The sequence below is a fragment of the Homalodisca vitripennis genome, chromosome 5 (genome assembly GCF_021130785.1).
Source record: "Homalodisca vitripennis isolate AUS2020 chromosome 5, UT_GWSS_2.1, whole genome shotgun sequence".
NCBI classification, from domain to species: Eukaryota; Metazoa; Arthropoda; class Insecta; order Hemiptera; family Cicadellidae; genus Homalodisca; species Homalodisca vitripennis.
In genome coordinates this window covers 25,550,151-25,573,888 of record NC_060211.1, presented here as the reverse complement: position 1 = coordinate 25,573,888, position 23,738 = coordinate 25,550,151, and the positions used below count along the sequence as shown (strand labels likewise).

Genomic DNA, 23,738 nt, shown 5'->3' with positions numbered 1-23,738 from the left:
GTCACTAATCCCTATATATAGATCCACATGAATACCATTGAATATGTAATCCATTTAACCAAATCTAGGAGATCATGTATAATGTATTTAAGGTGAGATAGCCACCTGGTCCACATCAAGGATGTTTTTGTTTGGAATTTGTCACTAATCCCTATATAGATCCACATGAATACCATTGAATATGTATCCATTAACCAAATCTAGGAGATCATGTATAATGTGTATTTAAGGTGAGATAGCCACCTGGTCCACATCAAGGATGTTTTTGTTTGGAATTTGTCACTAATCCCTATATAGATCCACATGAATACCATTGAATATGTATCCATTAGCCAAATCTAGGAGATCATGTATAACATATTTAAGGTGAGTTAGCCGCCTGGTCCACATCAAGGATGTTTTTTGTTTGGAATTTGTCACTAATCCCTGTATAGATCCACATGAATACCATTGAATATGTATCCATTAGCCAAATCTAGGAGATCATGTATAATGTATTTAAGGTGAGTTAGCTGCCTTGTCCACATCAAGGATGTTTTTGTTTGGAATTTGTCACTAATCCCTGTATAGATCCACATGAATACCATTGAATATGTATCCATTAGCCAAATCTAGGAGATCATGTATAATGTATTTAAGGTGAGTTAGCCACCTGGTCCACATCAAGGATATTTTTGTTTGGAATTTGTCACTAATCCCTGTATAGATCCACATGAATACCATTGAATATGTATCCATTAGCCAAATCTAGGAGATCATGTATAATGTATTTAAGGTGAGTTAGCTGCCTGTCCACATCAAGGATGTTTTGGTTTGGAATTTGTCACTAATCCCTGTATAGATTCCACATGAATACCATTGAATATGTATCCATTAACCAAATCTAGGAGATCATGTATAATGTATTTAAGGTGAGATAGCCACCTGGTCCACATCAAGGATGTTTTTGTTTGGAATTTGTCACTAATCCCTGTATAGATCCACATGAATACCATTGAATATGTATCCATTAGCCAAATCTAGGAGATCATGTATAACATATTTAAGGTGAGTTAGCCGCCTGGTCCACATCAAGGATGTTTTTGTTTGGAATTTGTCACTAATCCCTGTATAGATCCACATGAATACCATTGAATATGTATCCATTAGCCAAATCTAGGAGATCATGTATAATGTATTTAAGGTGAGTTAGCTGCCTTGTCCACATCAAGGATGTTTTTGTTTGGAATTTGTCACTAATCCCTGTATAGATCCACATGAATACCATTGAATATGTATCCATTAGCCAAATCTAGGAGATCATGTATAATGTATTTAAGGTGAGTTAGCCACCTGGTCCACATCAAGGACGTTTTGTTGTTTAGATTTTGTCATACAAAGTTTACCTTATCTATTAGACACTACCAAGTCTCCTTCTCTGATTGTTTTTATTTAATAAATAAATCTTCAATGTATCTTTTAATGATATTCAGCATTTGTTTTCTTACTGCATTCTTGGTCATTAGCATGTATTGTGTGTTTATGAAAATGGCTCTTCTTTTCTTTCTTTGGCGGTTAGAGCACATTTTAACACATTAAAAAGTAAATTTCTACCTTCATTCTGTGTTCCATTCTTTGTACTGCAAATCCATTTTGATGGAGAGGGAAAATATTTATTATACAGATAGTTCTCATAGAGGCAAGGCATAAACTACAGTCCTGTATTTATTACAAGGTATCAGCAGATAGGATATTTGTACAAAACAAGATAGTTGTCATGCCGGCAAGACGTAAACTACAGTATTTATTGTAAGCTATCAGCAGTTAGAATATGTGTACAAATCAGTATTCACTGAATCATGTTAGCTAAATTCCAATTGGATTTTTGAAACACTGTTAAATACCATAAGTTGTTATTTTATAGCAGGTCTTTACTGGAACTCAATTGGACAACATTTTGGAATGAGACGTGAGTTGTTCATTTCTGTCATTCTTGATGTTGAACAATTTAAGTGTTTATTCTCATTGTTATGCTTGGTTATTCGTTTTTTTATCTCAAGAAATATTTTATATTCCTTTGGTTAAGAAAATCTATACATAGTCATTGTTGACTCATTTTTGTGTAGTCCTGTCACTCAAGAAACTACCATTTTTCATGGTATTTTCTCTATTTTTAGTTGTTATTTTTTGGACCTATTTTGTTGAGATTTTTGGTTCGTTTTAACATTTTTTTATGGATCAGTATCACGGAAAATATAGGACACATAAATCTGGTTTTAACAACCCCATCCAATGGCCAGACCTAAGAGAAATATAATTGGCCAGGTGTCTCTTCCAAAATGTCCCAGTGGACATCATAAAAATGTTCTTTATGATATTGTTACACCTAACTAGGAAAATCTACGTTAGATGTAACTTATGCTTGTATTTAGTAAATAAATCATCCACATGAACAGTAGTCTAATGTGTTGGGTGTAGAACGATAAGAAACTACATTGTATATGCGTTGCCCCGCTTCTTATCTCGTCGAACTTCAGTGCTTCTTGAACGTTGTGAAGTTACATTAAGGTTCTGCACAAAGTTATTATTTAAGATTAACTGTTACAGTTACATAATATTTTATATATATTCCAAATTTTAATATTCTGAATGGTAATTTACCTTATTTACTTGTATTAACGGTCCTTTCAATGGGTTAGTTATCAACATATAATGATGTGTAAATTAAAAGGTGCCATAAACAGTTGACTATTTGTGACTTGATAATCACATAAAAAAAACTAATACATAAAAATCATCTCGTTGCATAGCGAACTCTATTGTCTGTACCTAGTTACTAATCTCAGTATACTTGGTTCCACATGTCAACATTCTGTGGTTTCAGTTTCAACTCCCCATTCAAGTGTCTTTCAGACTGAGTTCATGAGCACATACCTCAATTACATATACTTTATTTGTATATTGCATGCCCAGAACACATATCCACCCTTAATATATTTTATCCGTGCATGATAAAGACATAACTGGTTCAAAAACGTGCATGAATAGTGATAATTTTGTTTCATAGTGTTTAGCATTTAGTACTAAGACTAGTAAATAAATAAGTGCATAATGTAGCCAATAATTAGACATGTCATATAAATGGATATTTGAAACAATAATTTTTGTATTTTAACCCTCCTCATGCGTATTAGACCGTGCTACAGTAGTATAAATGACACCAATACTATATAACAGAGTGTTTGCTTTATTTTGTATTGCACACCAATATGCTTTGAAATGACGAAATAATAAATTATTAACACGTAAAAGATTTTCGTGGATGTGAGAGATCACACTAGGTGATTAGTTTTTTATTTGTTGTTTTTTCCAATGGGAAATTTCAAAAAATTCTTTTGATTAGTTTGAATAACTGTCTCTCAGAATTTAATAGGCCTACTTTAAATAAACTGAACATAAACACTATCAATAAGAAACTAGCTGACCCGGCAATCTTCTTACTGCCTCATTTGATGAATAAAAAAGCTAAACTTTTGTATAAAATAAACTTCAAACAAACAAAAGGAATTCGTAACTTTTAAAAATGCTCGATATGAATAAGGTTTAATTATTATTATCAATTAATTACATATGATATTGCTTTGAAAATTGTCATATAACAAATAGTAGGAGCTTACAAAATAAAGTTTGAAGTGAACAGTTCTAATCTGAAACTTCATTATATTATAATGAAAATAACATCTTTATTTACGTACATTAAAAACAACACTGTCAATCATGTTTTATTATGTTTTCAATTAAACAGGAATTATGAGGTTGCATAGTAAATTTTCATGTCACAATGATTAAGTCCTTACAAAATAAAGTTTGCAAAACCATTTAGTATAAACTGGCTATACCGTAAGTTTTAATTTGAAACTCGTTTACAATACAAATTAATATAATATCTTTATATACATTAAATACAACACAGATAAAATATAGGTGGTCTAGTTTTATTATTATGATGTTGCTTATAATAGTTTACAAATATTTAAAAGCTACAAAATAGTTTTAAAATAGTGTACACTTGATGTTGCTTAAAAATAGTCACGTCACAACAATTAGATACTTACAAAACGAAGTTTGCCTAAAATATTATATAAGGTTGCAATTTGATGTTAACAGACACACACAGTAACGATACACTCTGTTAATCAATTTAAAGGTTTCTGATAAACTATATTTTTTGTTTTGTTTTGTGGTGCGTAAATAATCAAAGATAACGGTTTTCCGAAGCACGGTCACGTTACGTATAAATTGTCCATGCGCGAAACAGAGAGACTCAAGTTGATTCCGCAAACTTCCAACGACTGGCCTTGCAATTTATTTATGGGGGAAATTTATTCATTATTGAAAATTATTAGGGGAATTTATTTATTCATTTGCGGGAAACTATAAACGTTTAAAATCGAATTGTAAATGGGTTGGATCAAAACATCCTATCTTTTGTATTTTCCCTTTATGATTATTGCTTCAATCTAGTTACCTGTTACTTGATTAACCATTTGATATTAAAATTATATCCATCTTCCTCCTGTCAGAAGATCAAAGGATGTTGTAACGCATCATAAGTCCTGTGTTTTTCAGATACACGTTTTAAATCATTATTCTGACGAAGCACAATATCTCTAGATTTTAAATTTTCTCCGACTATGACAACAGCCACTTTATCAATGGTGTGTGAATTAATCCTTGTGTGTTCACCGGCAGGTGTTTGTCAACTCGAATGACAATATTATGGCTGTCAGATGGCATCCGATCCAATGCTATTTTGAACATGTTTACTAAATTGTTGTTCTGATGAAGAACCATTTGTAATTCTTGGAAAATGCTTCTCTTCACTGTTGGATTGTGAGCATAACGATTATGGCGTCGATGATGACCTATAGAACAAACAAATGAACTTTCGCATTCATAATATCATTGTTAGGGTTTTGAGAAAATATTACTGTGACAAAGAATAATTATTATTGCAGTAATTCGTGAAGTTTTTTTGTTTGTTTTTTTCTATGAATATGTTAATGTGTATTTCTAAATCCTTAATATTCCTTTCACATAGGTCTATCATGTTTGAACTTAAGTTGGTCTGTTTTTGTTTGTATTTTAGACAACGTACTTTTTAGTGCACCCTCATGTATGTTTTATACAGTTTTTTTTTTTTTTTTTATATTGACAGCACCAGACCTGCCTCAGCCTATCCCACCTATGGTTGAGTTCCCCTCTAACACCATGGTGGTGGAGGGTGGACTACAGATGGAGCAGGACATTCAGATTCCAGTGCCCACGTTCGAGACGCTAGATATACACAACCAACTGTTATCCAAACAAACGGCCAGTCTCTCAGTGGATGTGGACCCTCCCACTACATTTGCTTCCGCTGGGCTGGAGAAAATAACTGGAACTACCCCCCAACCGTCCCCTGCCGACAGAACGGCCAGTCCACACTGTACCAAGAAACCAATACCGGCCTCGTATGACGAATCCAGGTTCCGCAAAGAGTTTTACAATGGAGGTTAGTATCACGGTTCTTATGAACATCATTATAAGTTAAATTAATTACCGGGTCTGCATTGAGGTGAGTCTTGCTTGAAGCAGCAGACGTAATTATATCTTGTAAAAGAGAGTGTTTTATTTCAAGCTACTTAATTCTACATCTGTGAATAAGAACACTCTAAATTTTGATGTGTTAATATATTCCCTTGAATGCTGTATGCAATCAATGTAGACAACAGAAAAATTCTCACGTGAGATATTCATTAGAACTAGCACCTGAGTGCTTTTTATATTGGCAAAATCCCGGCATGTTACATTTTGTCATTACTATAAATAAATCAATAAAAAATACTATTTATGTCTGTCAGTTTCAATTGTTCAAAATAAATTTAATCATAGTGGTTGTATCAAGTTATGTATCTGTGGTCATTTTGTACAACAACAAAAAATACAAAAATAAGGTATGTTATTAATATAATTTTATAATGGTTTATAATACATAACTATATGTACATACTCACATACTGTGTATATAATGTCTGCTGACACTAAAACAGAGATGGTATACGTATATCGTATATGTATGTAGTAATACCACATTTATCCAAACTTCATTTATCTAGATTTCATCGTTATTCACATCGGTTTCACAGATTGGATGGACTCCAAACATTTCAAAATATCCATGTGGTGATTGTGGTATTGGTGAAAAATACTCCTGCATTAAATGTATTGGCTCCTTTGGTTCTATGGCGGATGTGTGAACATTATGGACAAACAGTTCAAAAACCCTTAAAAGAAGAAATTTCCTTTTGGAAGTGCAAAAGCTGCTGCAATTCTCTTCTACTTCCAACCACAAACCACCTCTTGGAATCCAAAGTACTGAAAACCTCCTATTTCAAAAATAACCGAGAGGTCCCACAAGCAGTACAGATACACTATTAAAGAACTGGAATACAGTCTTAATTGATAATAATTTCCTAGAAGACGTATAGCAGAGTATTGTATAGTTATACTGATAGAACATAAATCCTAGTTCTGTATCTAGTGATATTTATTTCTCTTATAACAGTTTTATTTCAAACTACCAGACAAACATACTAGAGTGCAACCATCATAATGTATAGCATATTCTGTACACACCTGCCAAATGGTTAATGTTATTTAAACGTTTTAATAATGTTTTTTTTTTTCAAATATAAAGCCAATCAATTGAATACTACTGGCCATATCTTTTTAAGTTTTAAAAATCCTGTCACAACAAAGCAAGAAATAAAATTGAAAAGGTTTTCAGAACAACTTCTTTATGAGAAATGAAAATAGATTAACAGATGTTAGCAAAATCCCCAAACTCATTTCAGAATCATTTTGTGTGAATGATATTGACATCTTTAATGATGTGTATAGTGAATGATCATTGAATGATCAATGTGAATTCAGATTTGGTAGGCAGATACCATTTTTTCTGGTTTATAAATCATCAGATAAAATATGTATATGTTAGTTTTAAGTTGTGCTTTGTTAACTGTCATTGTTGTTTCTTAAATTATAAATATTTATTTATAACATATTGAATACAAAATATTGAACTGTGATATACTTTAAGTAAAGGGAGCTCCAATGAGAAATCAGTAGATCAGTGTTTTCCCTTAATTAACGACCCAATTTATAAATAACCGCTTTAAAGCTGAAAAAAGTTCAATGCTTTATTGGGGGCTTGGTTGGTTTTGATAACTGATACTTCTATCAATAATTTAAATCTAAACCTAATAAAACAAATGCTAACTCATTGTAGGTGTTACATTTAATACAGGAGTTTATATTGGAATTATGGAGGAACCTATATTTATGACATTATAAACCATTGCATGGTAATCAGTTTATGACCTTGATACTGAAACTCTCAGTTCGTTGTTGAAGTTGTAGGTAGCTTGTTCGTTCTACCTGTTATCGAAGAACAATGCATCATTAAATTCATTACTCGATATCGAGGACAGTATTCCATACTTTCAATAGAAATTATGTGTCGACGTATACGATTACATTTAACGTGTGATGTTTGATAAATATCAATAATACTATCGAATTAGTAATAACGATAACATGAATTTTCAATCTTTCTTTAGTTTGTTATTGAATTTTATGATTAAACTATATTCATGCTTTTAAACCCAGTCATAAACAGTAGTGATTCGAGGTTCAAATAAACTCTTAAGTGATTTAACGTAATTATTTAGTTTCTAATCATGAACCGTTTATTATTTTTCTTAGGTACTGTAAAAATCTTACCTTTGTTACTTCTCGTTAACAAGCTATTTCCAGGCAACATTTTACAATATGTTGTACTACGTAAACTAATCTACATCATGTTGCTTTCAGAAGAAAATTAGAATTAAATTTTTGCAGGATTGATTGTTTAATTAAAAATGTATATTTAATTATTTTGTTTTAAATAATGCAGAGACAAAATTACTAAACTGTAGGAAACCATGCTTTAATATTATGTTGCCCTCCCCAGTGGCAAGGACCTGTACACCTGGTCAAAAAAGCGTTTATCAATTAAAAGAATCTACATGCCCAAATTACCTTATTTCCAAATTAATTTTATTTTACTAACAATGTCACAATTGCTAAATATGCTTACCAACATCAAGATAATCTTCTGAACTTAATTTTTACTCGGTTACAATCTTAAGAGGATGCAGTATTACTCGATGCTCTTAGGTTCTGTCCAATATAACCAATGTCACTGTTTTCCTGACCTTATTTTCAGTCAGATACATTTTATGGTTTTTATATCATTGTACTTGTTAAAATATTGTCTAGTAAAACTCCAGTGTTTACTTTTTCAAACAAAATGCACTGAAACATCATTGGATGCATTGTTGTGATTATCGCTTTAATTAGTTAGTTTTTATACACAAATGCGTACATTTACCTCAAAGTATTTTTGGTTTAATTTAATATTCTTGTTACGGTAGGTCAGGAGGACTTATATTTAATTAAAATTTTATTTTTATGTCACTGATGAAAGCCATGCCTGGTATCTTACTTAGAAACTCACAAGATTATTTTTTGACATGAAATTTCAAATGTTTTAATATTAGATCTTGTTTAAAGTATACTGTTTTAACCCTTTAACAATACATATTGTTAATAATAATAAAACAGTCATGTGGCGTTTGGAAAAATTGAATTATGTTATAAGTACATTAAAGCTGAACAAACCACCAAGTGAAGAGCTTGATTTTATTTTAGCAGAATTTTGAGCAAAAAAATGTACCAATAGTATTTTGTTCTTAGGTGTTTTGTAAACTAGGAAATCAAAGGAGTTATTTTCTCAAATGTATGTTTGAAAAAACATTCAATGTTTTTTTTATGCTTTATTTTTTTTACAGAAATCATACAAGCACGAGACAACATTTTTTGAGCAAGTATTGTACACCAATGTTTGTATTATAATACAGTTTAACTTTTTAACTCAAACAGGTTCAGATACGAAATGACACACAAGCTGGTGACGTGAACTAATAATAGCTTATACCTTGAAAATGAGAACACGTTCAGTCGAAAAAGATATTGCACAATATATCTAAATACTTCTCTTGGTTTTTTGTTTCACTAAACGATGGAAAATGTCCGGAAAAATCCTGTTTCCTTCATATCTAAATACAGTGGTTGAAGGATTAAAACTGTAATGTAACTTCATAGACTTAAAAATTAAAAAGTTTTACTTTTCATCTATTTTACCATCTTAATCATCAATCAATCAATCATCATTTAATAATTGTGTAAACATTTGTATAATCACAAAAAAAAATGCTTACCATTTAAAGTTAATGTTAATTTAACAGTGAAGTTTTATTTATTGTTGAATAACATTTTGTCTATTATAAGCTTAATCTGTTATCCCTGCAGATTATGAGCGAGTGAAGCTGTTCCGGTTGCACTGCACCATCTGTGACCAACACCTGGGGTGTGCCCCTTGGCTGACCGAGCGCCAGATGAGGACTCACAAACTGCTGCGTGTGGCTGTCTGTCGCAAGTGTTTTGATTTTTACGGCGATATTAACTTCCCACTGGAAGATGGCTCAGAGATATATTGCTGCTGGTGTGGCGAGGGTGGAGAAGTCTTTTGCTGCAGTTCCTGCCCAAAAATTGTCTGCAAGGTATGTATCATCTCAACAACAATACCAAGTCTCTGGATTCGGGTTGTATTTCACAGATTCATTTAGATATATAAAGTTCAATCTATAGTCGAGATAAGTCTATGCAAAAATAGCTGTGGTTGCTGTCACTGTTGTGAACAAAGCAATAAGAGATGCATGCAAAATGACAGATAAATTGCAGATCTTTGTGTACGCCCACTAATGAACACTTAGTTTGTTTCCCTGGGGAAAAATGAGTGCTGAGAAATTAGCTTTCATTGAAATAACCAATTGGAACACCGCAACGAACAATTGGTTTACCGGTATTCCACTTGTCCAAAATCTACTTGCTGAAAAGAGTTAGACTATTGTAGGGACTATGACAAACGTGAATTTATATCTAGGTTTTCTGATAAAAGTTACAGAAACTGGAATATTGTTACCTCAATTTTCCTATTTAGGGCTGATGTGACAATAGTATCACACAAACCAAATAGTAAGAAAATAGTCTGTTTCCTGTCATCAATGCATGATGATAATGCAATAAGTGACAATACAAAAACCAGAAATTGTGATGGTGTATAGTGAGACCAAATGTGCAGTGGCACTTTTGGTAAAATGTATGGAAACATAAACTGCAGTAGGAAAACTCAAAGATGGTGGTACAACATGAGAATCACTTATCTTGTAAATTCTTACATGATGTTTGTGCATAATGCCATCAGAGAGGAGTGGAAACACTGCAAAGCTCTTGTCAAGGCAACAATTTATGCTTCAGCTGACCAGACCTTGACAAGAGGTATAGTCAATTAAATATGAGCAGAGCCTTTAAAAGTACAATCCTGATCATATAGGCAGTAGGAAATATTGTTTCTTCTGTGATTCCAAGAAGAAAAGGATGACTAACTTATTGTGATTAGGGAAGATCACTTTTTAGTGATCACCAGAAGATTTGCCCTGATAGTCATGTGAGTGATTGATGACAGAACTGATAAACTTGCCACAAGATAAAAAATATTACTATCAAACATAACAGTGACAGTGAACCATTAGCTAAACTCTTTTCAAGCTATAAAAGTCTGTTGTAATGATTTCCTGAATGTAAAATATAAACATACTAGTTGTGGAAAATGTGGATCGTGTTCGGAATTCCTTAATTTACAGTTCATATTTGAGGATTTTTAAGCTTTATAACATTTTGTTACATGTTTTATATATTTCACTTTCTGATTTTGTACAAATCAAAGCTGTAAACAAAAACAAATTTCCCGTACCTATTAATCCCTGTAGAAAAGAGCAAGAACAACTACGCCAAACAAAATTGATTACACTTAATTTTTCTCTAAATTCGTCCAATGAAAAGAAAAGGCTACAGCTCGTCAAATCTATGTATCGATACCTAAAGTGTCATTCTGTAACACATTACCTTAGTAGGTTTTGGTATGTGATCAATGTGCATGGTATTTGTAAAAATGTTTATCAAAGATAAATTTAACTTTTTGGAATGTTCTGTTTTTATAGAAATGCATAAAGCGCAACTTTGGAACAGATAAGCTGAAAGAAATAGATGAAAATGACAACTGGTGTTGTTATGTCTGTAAGCCAGCAGATATTTGGCCCCATCGAACTCTTTTATGGGGCCTTCAACGTCTGGGGAAAGAAATGAGAGTGTGAGTCTTAGAACATAGAATCTTAAATAAGTTATTTAAGCTATCAAAAGCGTGAACAATGTAGAACTTGTATTTTTTTTTTAATAAACCACTTTATAAAATGACTTTAGGAGAGCTGATGGGTGGATATTGTAGTCTTTAACTTACAATCTGAGTTAGAGATGACGCAGGTTCAAATCGTGTATGTGACTTTAGCATCTTTTTTCAGTACCATTGACCTTGTACTGTATCGACTCTCAGCTTATTCTGTTTTATAAGATATTCGTACAGGAAAGTGTTCATGAAGATAGGCTGAATAAGGCTAAAAGGGTATTGGTCTCTTCTTAAAAAAGAAATGTTTCAGATTCAGTCTGTCATGCTTTTTAAAGTCAGATATTTATTAATTTTAAGCATAATTTTTAACACATTTTTACATATTCTTTAACCCTTTTGAGTGCCACGGTGTTTTGCTATAAGGTATGCATAAAATGCAAAGTGAAAAAGCCTGATTTTGCAAGGGATCTGGTTAAAAATTCATAATAAAATTATTTATTGGTATAATGTCCTGGGTTTTTGTTTTTTTTGTAGATAAATATATTTACTTCATAAATATAATACATTGCTTAGTTATGTAACGTTTTTATACCAATAAAAAAAAACATTAACAAAAACTTTATGAACAAAAATATTTGTACAACACATGTTGTATTTCAAAAACAACGTAGTGTTATTGAAATATTTTATTTTTTCACTTTCAGTTATGCTATCTTATACTCCATTTAATTCTTTACAAAAAGACATATAAAAACATTGTTTATACTTTGTCTATAACTTTTGTCCAAATAAAGTTTGGAAAATAAATATGAACCGCTACAAACTAGAAAGTTTCTAATCTAACCTAACACTCTGTGTATTGTCTACACTGCTAATGCTTAAATCTAATGCCTGCAATACTAGGTCTTCATTGTCAGCAATGTTTTTACGACTCATTGTTTATAAATATCACTGAACAAACACTAAAAACTATACAAATGTATTTAGTAAAGTACTAGTTAGTTACGATCACCGTAACTCACGGTCAAGTCATTGTTCTACTTACACACAGACTAGAACAACATACACAAACGAAATAATATCAAGATACTAACACTAAAAACCCATTTACACTTAAAAACTTTCAATATTTATAATCATTTGTGAAATAAACACCAGCACAAACAAAACATGTGACGGCTCGTCCGTGTAGCTGTTGATTCTAAACTCGACTGACATGCTCTCTTTACAACCACCGTAAAAATCAGAATCTACCCAAAATGCAATAAAACCTTCATCAAAAGTTACGTTGAAGCCTTTAAAATGCATATGTATTGTCATTGAGTTAATTTATACTAATATATTATAAGAGTTCTAACCTACTTAAATAAATTTAGTTTTTTCAGTGATAATCAATTTGGTTTCACAAAAGGGAAATCCACTGAAGATGCTTTGATTTCAGCAACTGAACAAATTTACAATAATTTTTACTCTGGTGATAAAAATATAGGCATCTTTGTCGATTTTAAAAAAAGCATTTGATTTTGTAAATGACGAAATTCTTTTAGCTAAACTAGAAACGACAGGAATTCGGGGTGTGGCTTTGGATTGGTTTAGAAGCTTTTTGACTAACAGAAAACAACAAGTTAAAATAAATAATTGCTACAGTTCTCAACAAGAGATTAAAGTTGGCGTTCCGCAGGGATCAGTGCTCTCAGCAACTTTGTTCCTGGTCTTTATTAATGACTTATTGAAGATTGGTTGGAGGGGAAATATATCTGCATTTGTCGATGATGTTGTACTGTTTTACAATGATAAGCAATTAACACTGTTAGATAATTACATAAATAATGATTTAAAATTATTAAGGGATTGGTGCAATTTTAATAAAATGCAAGTAAATGTTAATAAAACGAAATCGATACTTTTTGATCCAGGTGGTGGCGATTTACCTTTTGAGATAAAGTTCCATTCCACTAATTGTGATTTACTTGTTTGTAACTGTGGAACAATCCAATGTGTGAAAAGCATTAAATATTTGGGAATTATTTTTGATAACAAACTTAAATGGGACGAACACATATTATCTCTACACAGGAAAATAAAATCATCTATTCGAACTTTTTATTTTTTAAGAAATTTCTGTGAAACTTCATTGTTAAGATCGTTGTATTTTGCTTTAATTCACTCACGTATACAATATGGTATCGTCTGCTTTGGAGGCACATTTAAAACTCTGATCGATAAATTACGAATCTCTTAAAATTATTTGTTACGTATTATTTTTAAAAAGCAGAAAAGGGAAACCTCCTTTCCATTATACCAAACGTTAAATATACTACCTTTCCGTCATATTTTCGTGTTTAAAGTTTTAAGTCTGTTCTATGTATCACTATAATACTAGGAGCTGTTCTGCAGGTAATGTTAGACTAATTAAAGTAAACAAATCCATTTTTAGGCATTCCTATAGTTACCTTGCACCTAAATATTTTAATCAAGTCCCTTATTATATAAGACAGAGCATTAGACTTAGGGAATTTTGTTCACTGTTGAAAAGTTGGCTAATGACTAAACAAGATGTAGAATTTTTGAATCTTGTAATTAGTTAATATAGTTTAATTATTTCCATAGCATACAATATATGTCATAAATTAATGTTAACGCACATTTGAAAAACCTTTTCACAGTTCTAATTATTGAATAGTTATTACAATATTTAAGTAGTCTAGTTTAGAGTTTGAAAGCATAAACATTGCAGAGAGTGTCTTTCTTGAATATTTAAACTTTATGTGCTAGACTGAAAAAAAAGAAAAAAAAAAAATATTATTGTATTTTTATCTTTGCCTTATAAAAACTGGCCACACTACTGGTTACGTGGCCAGTCAATTTCCATGTTTTGTATTTGCAATTTCTGTTATATGTTGCTGATGGAAATAAAAAAAATCATTTATTCATATTATTTCAAGTACTATATAAAATATAAGCGCTACTGCAGAAGTCGCAAATAGCGATTCTGGCATTTCTTGCATATAATGCAGGATCGCAAATAGCAATGCTCGGGCACTTAAATGGTTAAGGATTGAATCTATGGTTAAATCAAAATAAAGATATACTGTTTGAAGTGTAAAAATTATATGTAGACTTTATTGATTACAGGAATGGATACATACACACACATAAATTAAAATAAATTCTTCAAGCACAAATGAAACTGCTGCATGTGTTTATGTAGACTGCTGAATTAATTAAATATTCTTTCAAAAGTTTTTTAGTTTTGATTGGTTTGTAATTTTTATGATATTTTTGGAATTAGTTTTTAAAACTTATTCCCCAGCAAGTAGGATGAGTCATAACTTATTATCGGTCCCTTTAATTTAGTATTTGTCTAGTTTTAAAAAGCATAAAGTTGTTTTTTTGTAGTTTTAGAATCAGATTGTGACCTTTCAGTAATCGTCCAATATTTTCTAGTTCTACAAATGAACAAATTTTGGTCTGTTCAGCAACATTTGTTGATAGAAACAAATACGAATCAATTGCATAGAGACGAAGTTTGCCGTTTAAATTATGTATTAATGTGCTATTTATCCTCCTCAGATAGTGTAGAAATAGCAGAGGCCCCAGAATAGAGCTTTGTGGTACTCTAAACTTAAGTGTTAGTGGCTTGCTGTTTGATGATGCTTTGGTATTTGTTGTAATTAATCAAGAATGTGATTTCTACGTACTGCAATCTGTTAGAGAGATAGGAACTGAACCAACTCAATGTTTTTAGCTACCCCACAGAATTGTAGATTTTCTTTAACCTTGAGTGTTTGACAGTGTCAAAAGCTTTAGAAAAAATACATAAATATGCTGGTTGTATATTTCCCTTTATGTACTGACCTTATTATCGACTCAGTAAAATTAACAGCCACACTTACTATTTATGTACCCGATCTGAAGCCATGCTAATTTTGGTCTACAATATTTTTCTTTTTTCTAAAAACTATGAATTGCCTGTAGACTACCTTTAGATATATTTTAGACAATGATGGTAACAGGGGTAATTTAGCACATTTTCAGTGTCATATTTCTTAGGTAAGGGGTGAACTTTTGCTGTATTTAAGTGGTTTGGAAATATACCTTGAAGAATTAATTAAATGGCATAAGATTTTACTAACACCCGTATTTACTACCTTTACTATTACTATTGGTATCTCATTGTGGCCACCAGAGAATTAACATTTTCCTATCAGAAATATTGCGTTTTAGGAATACGCAATATCACTTATCACTTACATAATACAAAAAATATCCCTTCCTGTTGTATCCAAAAGTATTTTTGGCTGAGCGTTAACAAAGCCCATCACTTGTGGGGCTGGAAAAAGTCACTTCTGTCTGTCTGCATGTTACCTCAAAAGCAAACTGATCACTAGACTTTAAATTGTACATGAAGGTTCATTTCTGTATGGGATTTTATGGCTAACTATAATGGCAATGAGAAAATTGCAGTATAAATAAATCTGTAAACTGAGTACAGTCATATTAAATTTTCATATGTCACGTTTTTACTCATAAAGTAGAAAGAAAAATAATAGCGTAGGAATGCAATAGTAAAAGTCGGTGATAAGATTCGATTTCAGCGCAGTCTTGCATTGTAGTAGCCTCCCTAGTTCATTGGAATCACTATGAAACTAACTTTATGAAGAAGAATATGAATGTATTATGTTGCAAATTATCTCAACAAAGGTTTCATCTGAAAATTTTGCATGAAATTTTGTTTCTACATAGACATGAATGAGTTCTATTTACTAATGGTGGTAAGATGGTGCATGTTCAACCATGCAATTTAGCTTAGCATATAATAAAAAGTTTGGCCTCACAAACAAACATGTACATGTACGTGATGCTGCTGTAGAGTTATTGCCACTGGGATGTTAATATACATATATATAAATTGAAAATACACTACAATTATTTTTTTTATTGTAGTACATCATTTACGTTGTAGAAATTACAAACTTGTGCATAACTGAATTGTTTCATTGTAAGACAGCAGTAGGTTATTTCAACGTGTTGGTTATTTTAGTAACTGCATTAAATGGAACTTGTTTTCCAAACCATCGTATAATCTTACTTATGTACATATTGTTTTCATTTACATAAATAACTTATCTTTAATCCTTTGCAATTTGTTGGCACCTAAATTGTGTCATGTTTTCTTTACTCTATAAAAAGTTGGAGAAATATATCATTGTCATTAGTTGAAGCCTGGGATGAAGAACCAAACATTGGCATTATTTAGTTTTAGTACTTAGCAGAAGCAATTTGGTTATATAAAATGAAACTTAAAATTCGTACTTATTAAAAGTTATTTATTTTTGTTTTCAGAAAAGTTGCTTCGCTACCAAAAGAAGAGAAGCAAGCCCGTCTTTCAAAGGATACATCTCATTGCTGTCCAAAGATGAATGAGAAATTCCCCTCTGTTAATTTGCCCATGAAATCAGTGATGTCAAAAATACCTATTTGTTTGATTGCTATTACTCATAAGATAAATGTTATCACCCAGCAAGCCACCAACAGTCCATATCCTGCACCGAAAATGTCAACACCTCTATTGAACATGAGACAACATCTTACTAATCGGATGGTCACTCCTTCTCCACCGTCCGCGACCAATCATTTCATCAGAGGTCCAGTGCCAAGCCGCGCACCACAACACAGCGGTAGGAAGATGATCATAGTCAGTCGCCCTGCTCCCTCGCAGTTATCTCCGTACTTCCAAACTTCCACACCGATCAATCGGCGCCACCCAGTTAGGACTGCTCCTCAACAAAATATCACCCCTGAGTGCATCGATTTAGAGGACGACTCACCGTCACCGACACACGTAACTAGGACTCCCGTTAACGACATAAGTTGGTTGGACAACGGTGTTAAACACGTGAAAGACACCTTATTACCTGTACAAAATATGGTGAACCAGTTTTCTTCAATTAGTAAAGATTTAAAAATGGACTTTAACAAACTGACGTCGTACTCGGATAAATTGTCCTACAGTATTAAAATCGCGATTTGCAACTTGGCTAAAATCAACCAAGATCTGATAGACGGCAGCAAGGAATGTCTCGATAAACAAGTGTCGTCTGTTGTCAGTGATATCCAGATTAACAATGTGTCAAACACATCAGGAGCTGTTCAAGTGACCAGGTTAAAAAAGGTTAGAGAGACCGAGAACGAAACGGTGACCAGTACGACTCCTCAGAGTGTGTCAGATCCTGCGGGGCCAAAAGTGGCATCCCCGCCGACGACAGATGACGACATCGGGGATCTCACACCTGCCCTACTCTGCGAGGCGGTGCTAGAAGTCGAGGGCAACAAAGAAAACGAGAATCGTAACAAGCGTTCAACTCCTCCTGTAAAAAGAAACGTAGCTTTCAAACGAAGTGGGCCTTTTAGTAAAACAAAAGCATTACCAGCTAAAAACAGTTCTCAAACGAAAATTGATGTAATTAATTTAATTGATGAAGAGGAAGAGAGCAAGTTTGATGATGCGTTTTATTGTAAAAAGTTCAATATTAAGCCGTGTAAAGTCTTAATACACAAATACAGGCTGCGTAGCAAAGGGAAGCCATAAAGTTTTATACTAAACAATCTGTATATAGTAGAAAATATGTTTGAACAATTAAGTGCTACTAAAAATTGTGATAATTGATTTGTTTACCTGTTATGACGGAAACATAAATTAAGTGAGCTAAACAAATCAAACATGTGTTATTAGTTTCACTCAAGAGTAGTATATTTTAATAAGCTGTTTTTTATGTTTTTCAATTGTAAAAAAAGGCAGTAGAATCAGCAATAATTTTACAACATAATACTTCAGAATTTACACAGTAGCAGTTTAATTTATTGTAAAATCCTTAAATTAAATTTTATTAATTTTTTTAAACTTCTTTTAATAATTACTTGATACTTGCAAAATATTTTAATCCACAGCCATGGACATTATTCAGTACATTACCTCAAGTTGTGTACATTTTGAAGCCTACTAAAAATACTTCAGTAGTACAAAATGCAAAGAAGCTAAAAATTAAAAAATAATGTATTATTTAACCAATTATACTGTATAACCAATACGTCACATATTATTACTACTTTTATTGTTGTAATTAAATGACCAAGTTATATAGATTTCCAATCACTGGTATTTTATATTGGGTGAAATAGAAACCAAGTAAAGTTTATATATATTCACCTACCATGTTGTAGTATCATTTACTGAAATGAAGATTAAAAGTCACACATCATAACTGTAACTGACTTGACTAACGGAAGATACCTGAAACTTTTCTAATTTGTTCTAGATGCAGTATATTACCATCCTGTTCTCAATTTTAACTCAAGGCAATCCTGGCAATTGCCCGGGCAGTATTAGCATAATTTATTATTTTGCCACTGTTTCATGCTGCTGTCTATTTATAATCTAAATATTGTAGGCCTTATTGTAAATAGTGTTTTTTATGACCGTTATATATATTTCTGTAGTGTAAAAGTAACAGGGAAAGGGGGAGTTGTCTATAGATTGTGTGCAATGTGCCATATGCAACTGATTGCCCAGGCAGTCACAGTATTAAAGAACATAACTGGGTCAGAACAGTTCAAAATCCACAACCTCCTATGAATTTTTGGTTTTTTGCTGTTTCATGGGTCAAATCATGGTATACAAAAGTTATTTCTACATAAAAACTAGTTAGTTTTGTCCTGTCCTGTCACGAAGATTGCACATGTGTAGGTACAGTACCTTATTTAAACTAAAATTACTTTTCTAGACATAGTCAAAATTATTTTTTTTTTAATTTTTGAGATTGAATTTTGCCACATACAAGAGCCACTCTGAAAGTTTAGAGACCTATGAAGAGTTTTTTGCTAGACTTACCAAGGCATGTTCAATGTACCCTCCAGTTTTAATGCACTTTTAAAGTCGGGTTTTCCACCCATTCAATAGAAGCGAAGACCACGCAAATGTTTTATTAGATTGAAGAATAAGAAGTCGCTAGTAGTGAGATCAGGTTAATAAGAGGGATGCGAAAAACTGCAAAGTTTTTTAGCAGTGTGAGAAGAGGCATTTGATGCAAAAGTAAATCGTTAATGTGTAAGACCTGAAGAACTTCTGGTAAATATTGTTCAGTGTACCAACTTGTAACAGTCCTTTGTCCCTCCAGCTGAATAGCCTTCACCAATTCTGTACTCTTGAAAATACAGCTTACAGTACGGTACTTTCTTTGCTGATCGTTGTTTCTTGACCATTGATTGGGGATGGCTTGTGTTGATACACATGCTCAAATTGGAATGTCAAAAAATCGCAAGAACATATCATCACCAGTGATAATTTTGGAAATAGTCCGATGACCACCATTATTAAGCAGTTGGAATGTCTGCTGGCTAATTCTCTTACGTTCAGCTTTTTTGCTCATCTGTCAAATCGTGAGGTACCCATAAAGAACAAGTTTTCCTGTCTCTTCTCCTCTCTATTAATCGCTTTGCTGTGGATTTAATCCCTGGTGAATCTTAAATCGTTACATAAATACAGTGCTGTCCTCTTGGATCATAGCGCACATTTTCTTGAGTAACAGTGGAATGTGGCCTTCCTGATCGTTTGTCATCTTGAAGCGAATTGCGGCCCCTTCTAAATTCCAAATACCATCTATAAACATTACTACGGAATAGTGCTTGAGAACCAAAATCATAGTTTGAAAATGCTGTCTTCATGAAATTGATCTTTCCGAACACAGTTGGGAAGTACACGATCAACCAAATTTACTATCAGGAGCTGATAAGCGCTCAATCAGAAAATAATAAGATCATTGCAGTTTGCATTGTCTGTCAGTATCTCAAAACTGCAGGGTGACCCTCTTATTAAGTACTTCATTACATGGCTTTGCCGCAGCTAGAGCATAATTAATTGGGTTTATGTTAATGTTGTCTAAAAGGGTTTGTTATTTAACCCCAGTGCATCTTTTGGCACCATCACAGCCAATCGACTATATAATCGTACAGAGATATTTACCAGCCTGCATTTTAAAATATTGTACAAAAATAAAAAACTTTCCAAGTTAATTAGAAACACTCATCATAAATTGTTTACATTGTATAAAATAACAACAAACCTTTTACTAACGCACCCACAACTACAATATTTCTGGCCCACTATTTTGCGCTCTGTACAGACAAAGTAATTGTTAGACAAGTACCATTATTTTTACTTTAAAAACCAGAATATGTTGACATAAAATGTAAGTAAAATCTTAAAATGCATTGTAAATACCAGTTGGTCATCATAAACGGCAGCAGGCATTGCGTTTTAAAATGTTTACGATACTTTTGCTATATCCTGTCAGTTTTACCACCACCAAAACTTGTGCGTCTGACAATCAATTCCTTTCTCAGGAGAATTTTCACTGTTGATTTCACAAAAAATAGGTTGTGTTTTGCAATACTGTGTATACAATACAAATTGGCCTTCGCTCCTGAACAATAAGTCGGCCTTTTGGGTAACCACCTGGAAAAAACAAAAAAATATGTTGTGTAAAGTCATAAATTTAGAATGAATTAAATTCTCTCCTTAGTGAGAACATAACTACTTGAAATGAAGGGTTAAAACATTTTATCTTCCATTTCATATTTATTAAATTATGCAAAATTTCAGGAATTTGTTTCTGAAATTGCATTGTATTCAGTTCTTTAAGCAATTTAATATCATACTAAATTTGTTTTCATTTAAGCATATAAAATCAAACAATAAAAATCTTTTTGGTATTGTAGGCCTAAAATTATTCGGTATGCCATTCACCTTTCATTTCACGTATTCTTTCAGTACACACATTATATACGCACACCTTATGTAATTTGAATAGAATAGAGAATCGATTTCATTGGTTAAGTTCACAAAGTATCTATGAAATTGAGTTTAAAGATGTCTTTATTAGTCATTAAGCAACATAGTAAAGCATTGTTGAAGCTGCTTAAGTTTTATTGTTACAGGTAGACACTTTGTTAGTGTCATCTCATTTTTAACAATAAAATAATTGTTATAAACAACAATTTTGGTTCATTGTTTGTCTATGTACCACTATTTTTGCTAAAATAACAAATATTTTGGGTCTCCACTACATTTTTTTCAGTTTCATAAATATCTTTGGGTATAGAATGTAACTGCATTAATTCCAAACTTTTTTCTCTATTGTATGTTATGAATTTCTTATCTATGATGTAAATTATTAGTGAGTAAAACAATTCCCCAATTACTATGAATAAAGTGACAAACTAAACTGAAGTGGTATTTACATGTTTATAGATTGTATAACTTGACATATGCATTAAAATGTAATATTGAAAGAAAGTAATAATGAGTTATAAAATTATAGTAGTTGCTTAACACATGGCCTTTGTAATTTTTCTTTTGTAAAATGGTACCTATTTTATGTATGTAACTTTCCAACAGCAAATGCACAATATTGATTAAAAAAACTAAAAATATTGATATGGAACTAAAAATTAAAGATATGCATTTATATCCTAGTAGTTATGTGGTCATATATTGTTTTGTTGCATTGTTATATATACTGATGTATTTTTTTAATTTGCTTTATTAATAAAGTTGAAGTGTTTATATTGTTACTTCTAGTTTAAGTTTATATTTTACTGCTTTAGAAATAAAACATTTTAGCATTATTTTTTTACTGTTTTGTATGAGTGATTGATTATTAACATTGCAAAGTATAAATTTTTGGGCTTTAATTTAATTCTTATACACTATTGTTGAACCCCACATTTGCCTGTTTAGGTTTCCTACGATAGCATAACTATTTCCTTGTTATTTAACTAGTTATTGTTATACAATTTCGTTATTAAACTGCAACATTGGAGCCCCATGGCTCCTAACACTTCTTCATTTTATATTAAGATAGTCTTTAAGTGGTAACTTTATCTTTTAGAAAGAAATTTTAAATGCATGGTTTATTGGATTTAGCAAAATCCCGTAGATGGACATGCACCATCATAGAACTCTTTCTTTTCTACATAACATGAAACCTTTAAAGTCTACTGATGAAATCTATTTCCAGATATCTTGCCATATGATTCTTATTTTATTCATTAGTTCGGGGTTCACAGAAGTGTTTAACCCTTCCCACGCGGCAAACGGATATATCCATTAGGCCTAATTTTGACCGAAACGCGGTAAACGGATATATCCTTCAAAGTCTATTTTGTGTTATTTAATAAATTGTAGTTGCCGTGGAATCCGCTAGAGTTCAAGGGAGTGTTGAATACTTGTTCCGAAAATCAGATGTTACAGTTTGGACCTCATTGGCGCGTCACAGTGGTGGGAGGGCGTGGCTTTGTCCCTCGTGGCGTGATTTAGCCTCAGTCTGCAGCGAACCATTACGCGGTAAACGGATATATCCCGGCACAGCATATTTTAGTGTTCAACGCTGTTTTGCCATATTTCCTTATTTACTGTTCGTGTTCCTGTTGTATTTAGCATTATATTATCTTTTTATTTTGTTTTATTACTTTATTTGTTGAAAATATTTTTAGAAATTCAAGTAAAAAGGTTGTTTTTTTCAATTTTATGTACATTTTGAAAATTTGTAAAAAAATATAGGGGTCTGATTATTTTGTGATACTGTATAATTTTTTTATTCCTAATAGCCACCACTAACTAAAAAAAATTAGAGTTGATAAAATGTAGAAAAAAATTTTAAAGTTAATTACGCGTTATGAGTCAAAATTGAAAGATAAATTCTGCGTGGGAAGGGTTAAATAATAAAAGCCTATGATGTGATGAGTATATGTTGGGGTGGTTAGTCTATACATTAGTTACTATGTTATAAGTTGAAATGTGATTTATTTATTCTGCAATTTTCTCTCTATCATATTATCCGTAAGACCAATGTAAAAGTCTTCGCTAACGCTTAGTCTAGACGAATCTTGACGGCCAGCCGGCATTGTGGCCTGAGCATTCTGCTTTATGCTCTGCTCTCCTTACTACTTCTGTTTGCACGATGCAAAGTGGGAATTTAAGATAAGTAATAATTTATTCCATCAAAAATACAAGTGCAAATTGCATAAATGAAATTTACACTGATACAGTTTTAAGTAGCATGGCAGCGCAATACAAAAATTGCGCTTTTTTACCAGAAGTCTGGGAGCTCTTGACAATGCTTTTTCACAACTTTGTTTACATTTTAACTGAAAAAATCAAATGTACCATGTATTACATGTAAGATTTAAACAAATTACAGTTAATTTTGAATTATATTAGTAACTGTAGTACCACAATTTTTTTATGTAAATAGTGTTCAAGATTACTCAGTATATAAGCGCAGTAAAGGGGTTAATTACATGTAATATAGAT

At 32.1% G+C, this 23,738-nt stretch overlaps 1 protein-coding gene across 1 annotated transcript in view; it reads left to right on the top strand.

Annotated features, from left to right (window-relative positions):
• LOC124361881 overlaps nucleotides 1–22,266 on the top strand; it is a 31,060-nt gene extending 8,794 nt beyond the window's left edge. The window contains exons 2-5 of the mRNA XM_046815928.1: nucleotides 5,198–5,533; nucleotides 9,433–9,683; nucleotides 11,184–11,332; nucleotides 16,712–22,266. Of these exons, the coding sequence (XP_046671884.1) occupies nucleotides 5,198–5,533; nucleotides 9,433–9,683; nucleotides 11,184–11,332; nucleotides 16,712–17,957 (1,982 nt within the window). The 3' untranslated portion in view covers nucleotides 17,958–22,266. The remainder of the gene's footprint in view (nucleotides 1–5,197; nucleotides 5,534–9,432; nucleotides 9,684–11,183; nucleotides 11,333–16,711) is intronic.
• Nucleotides 22,267–23,738: the final 1,472 nt, after the last annotated feature.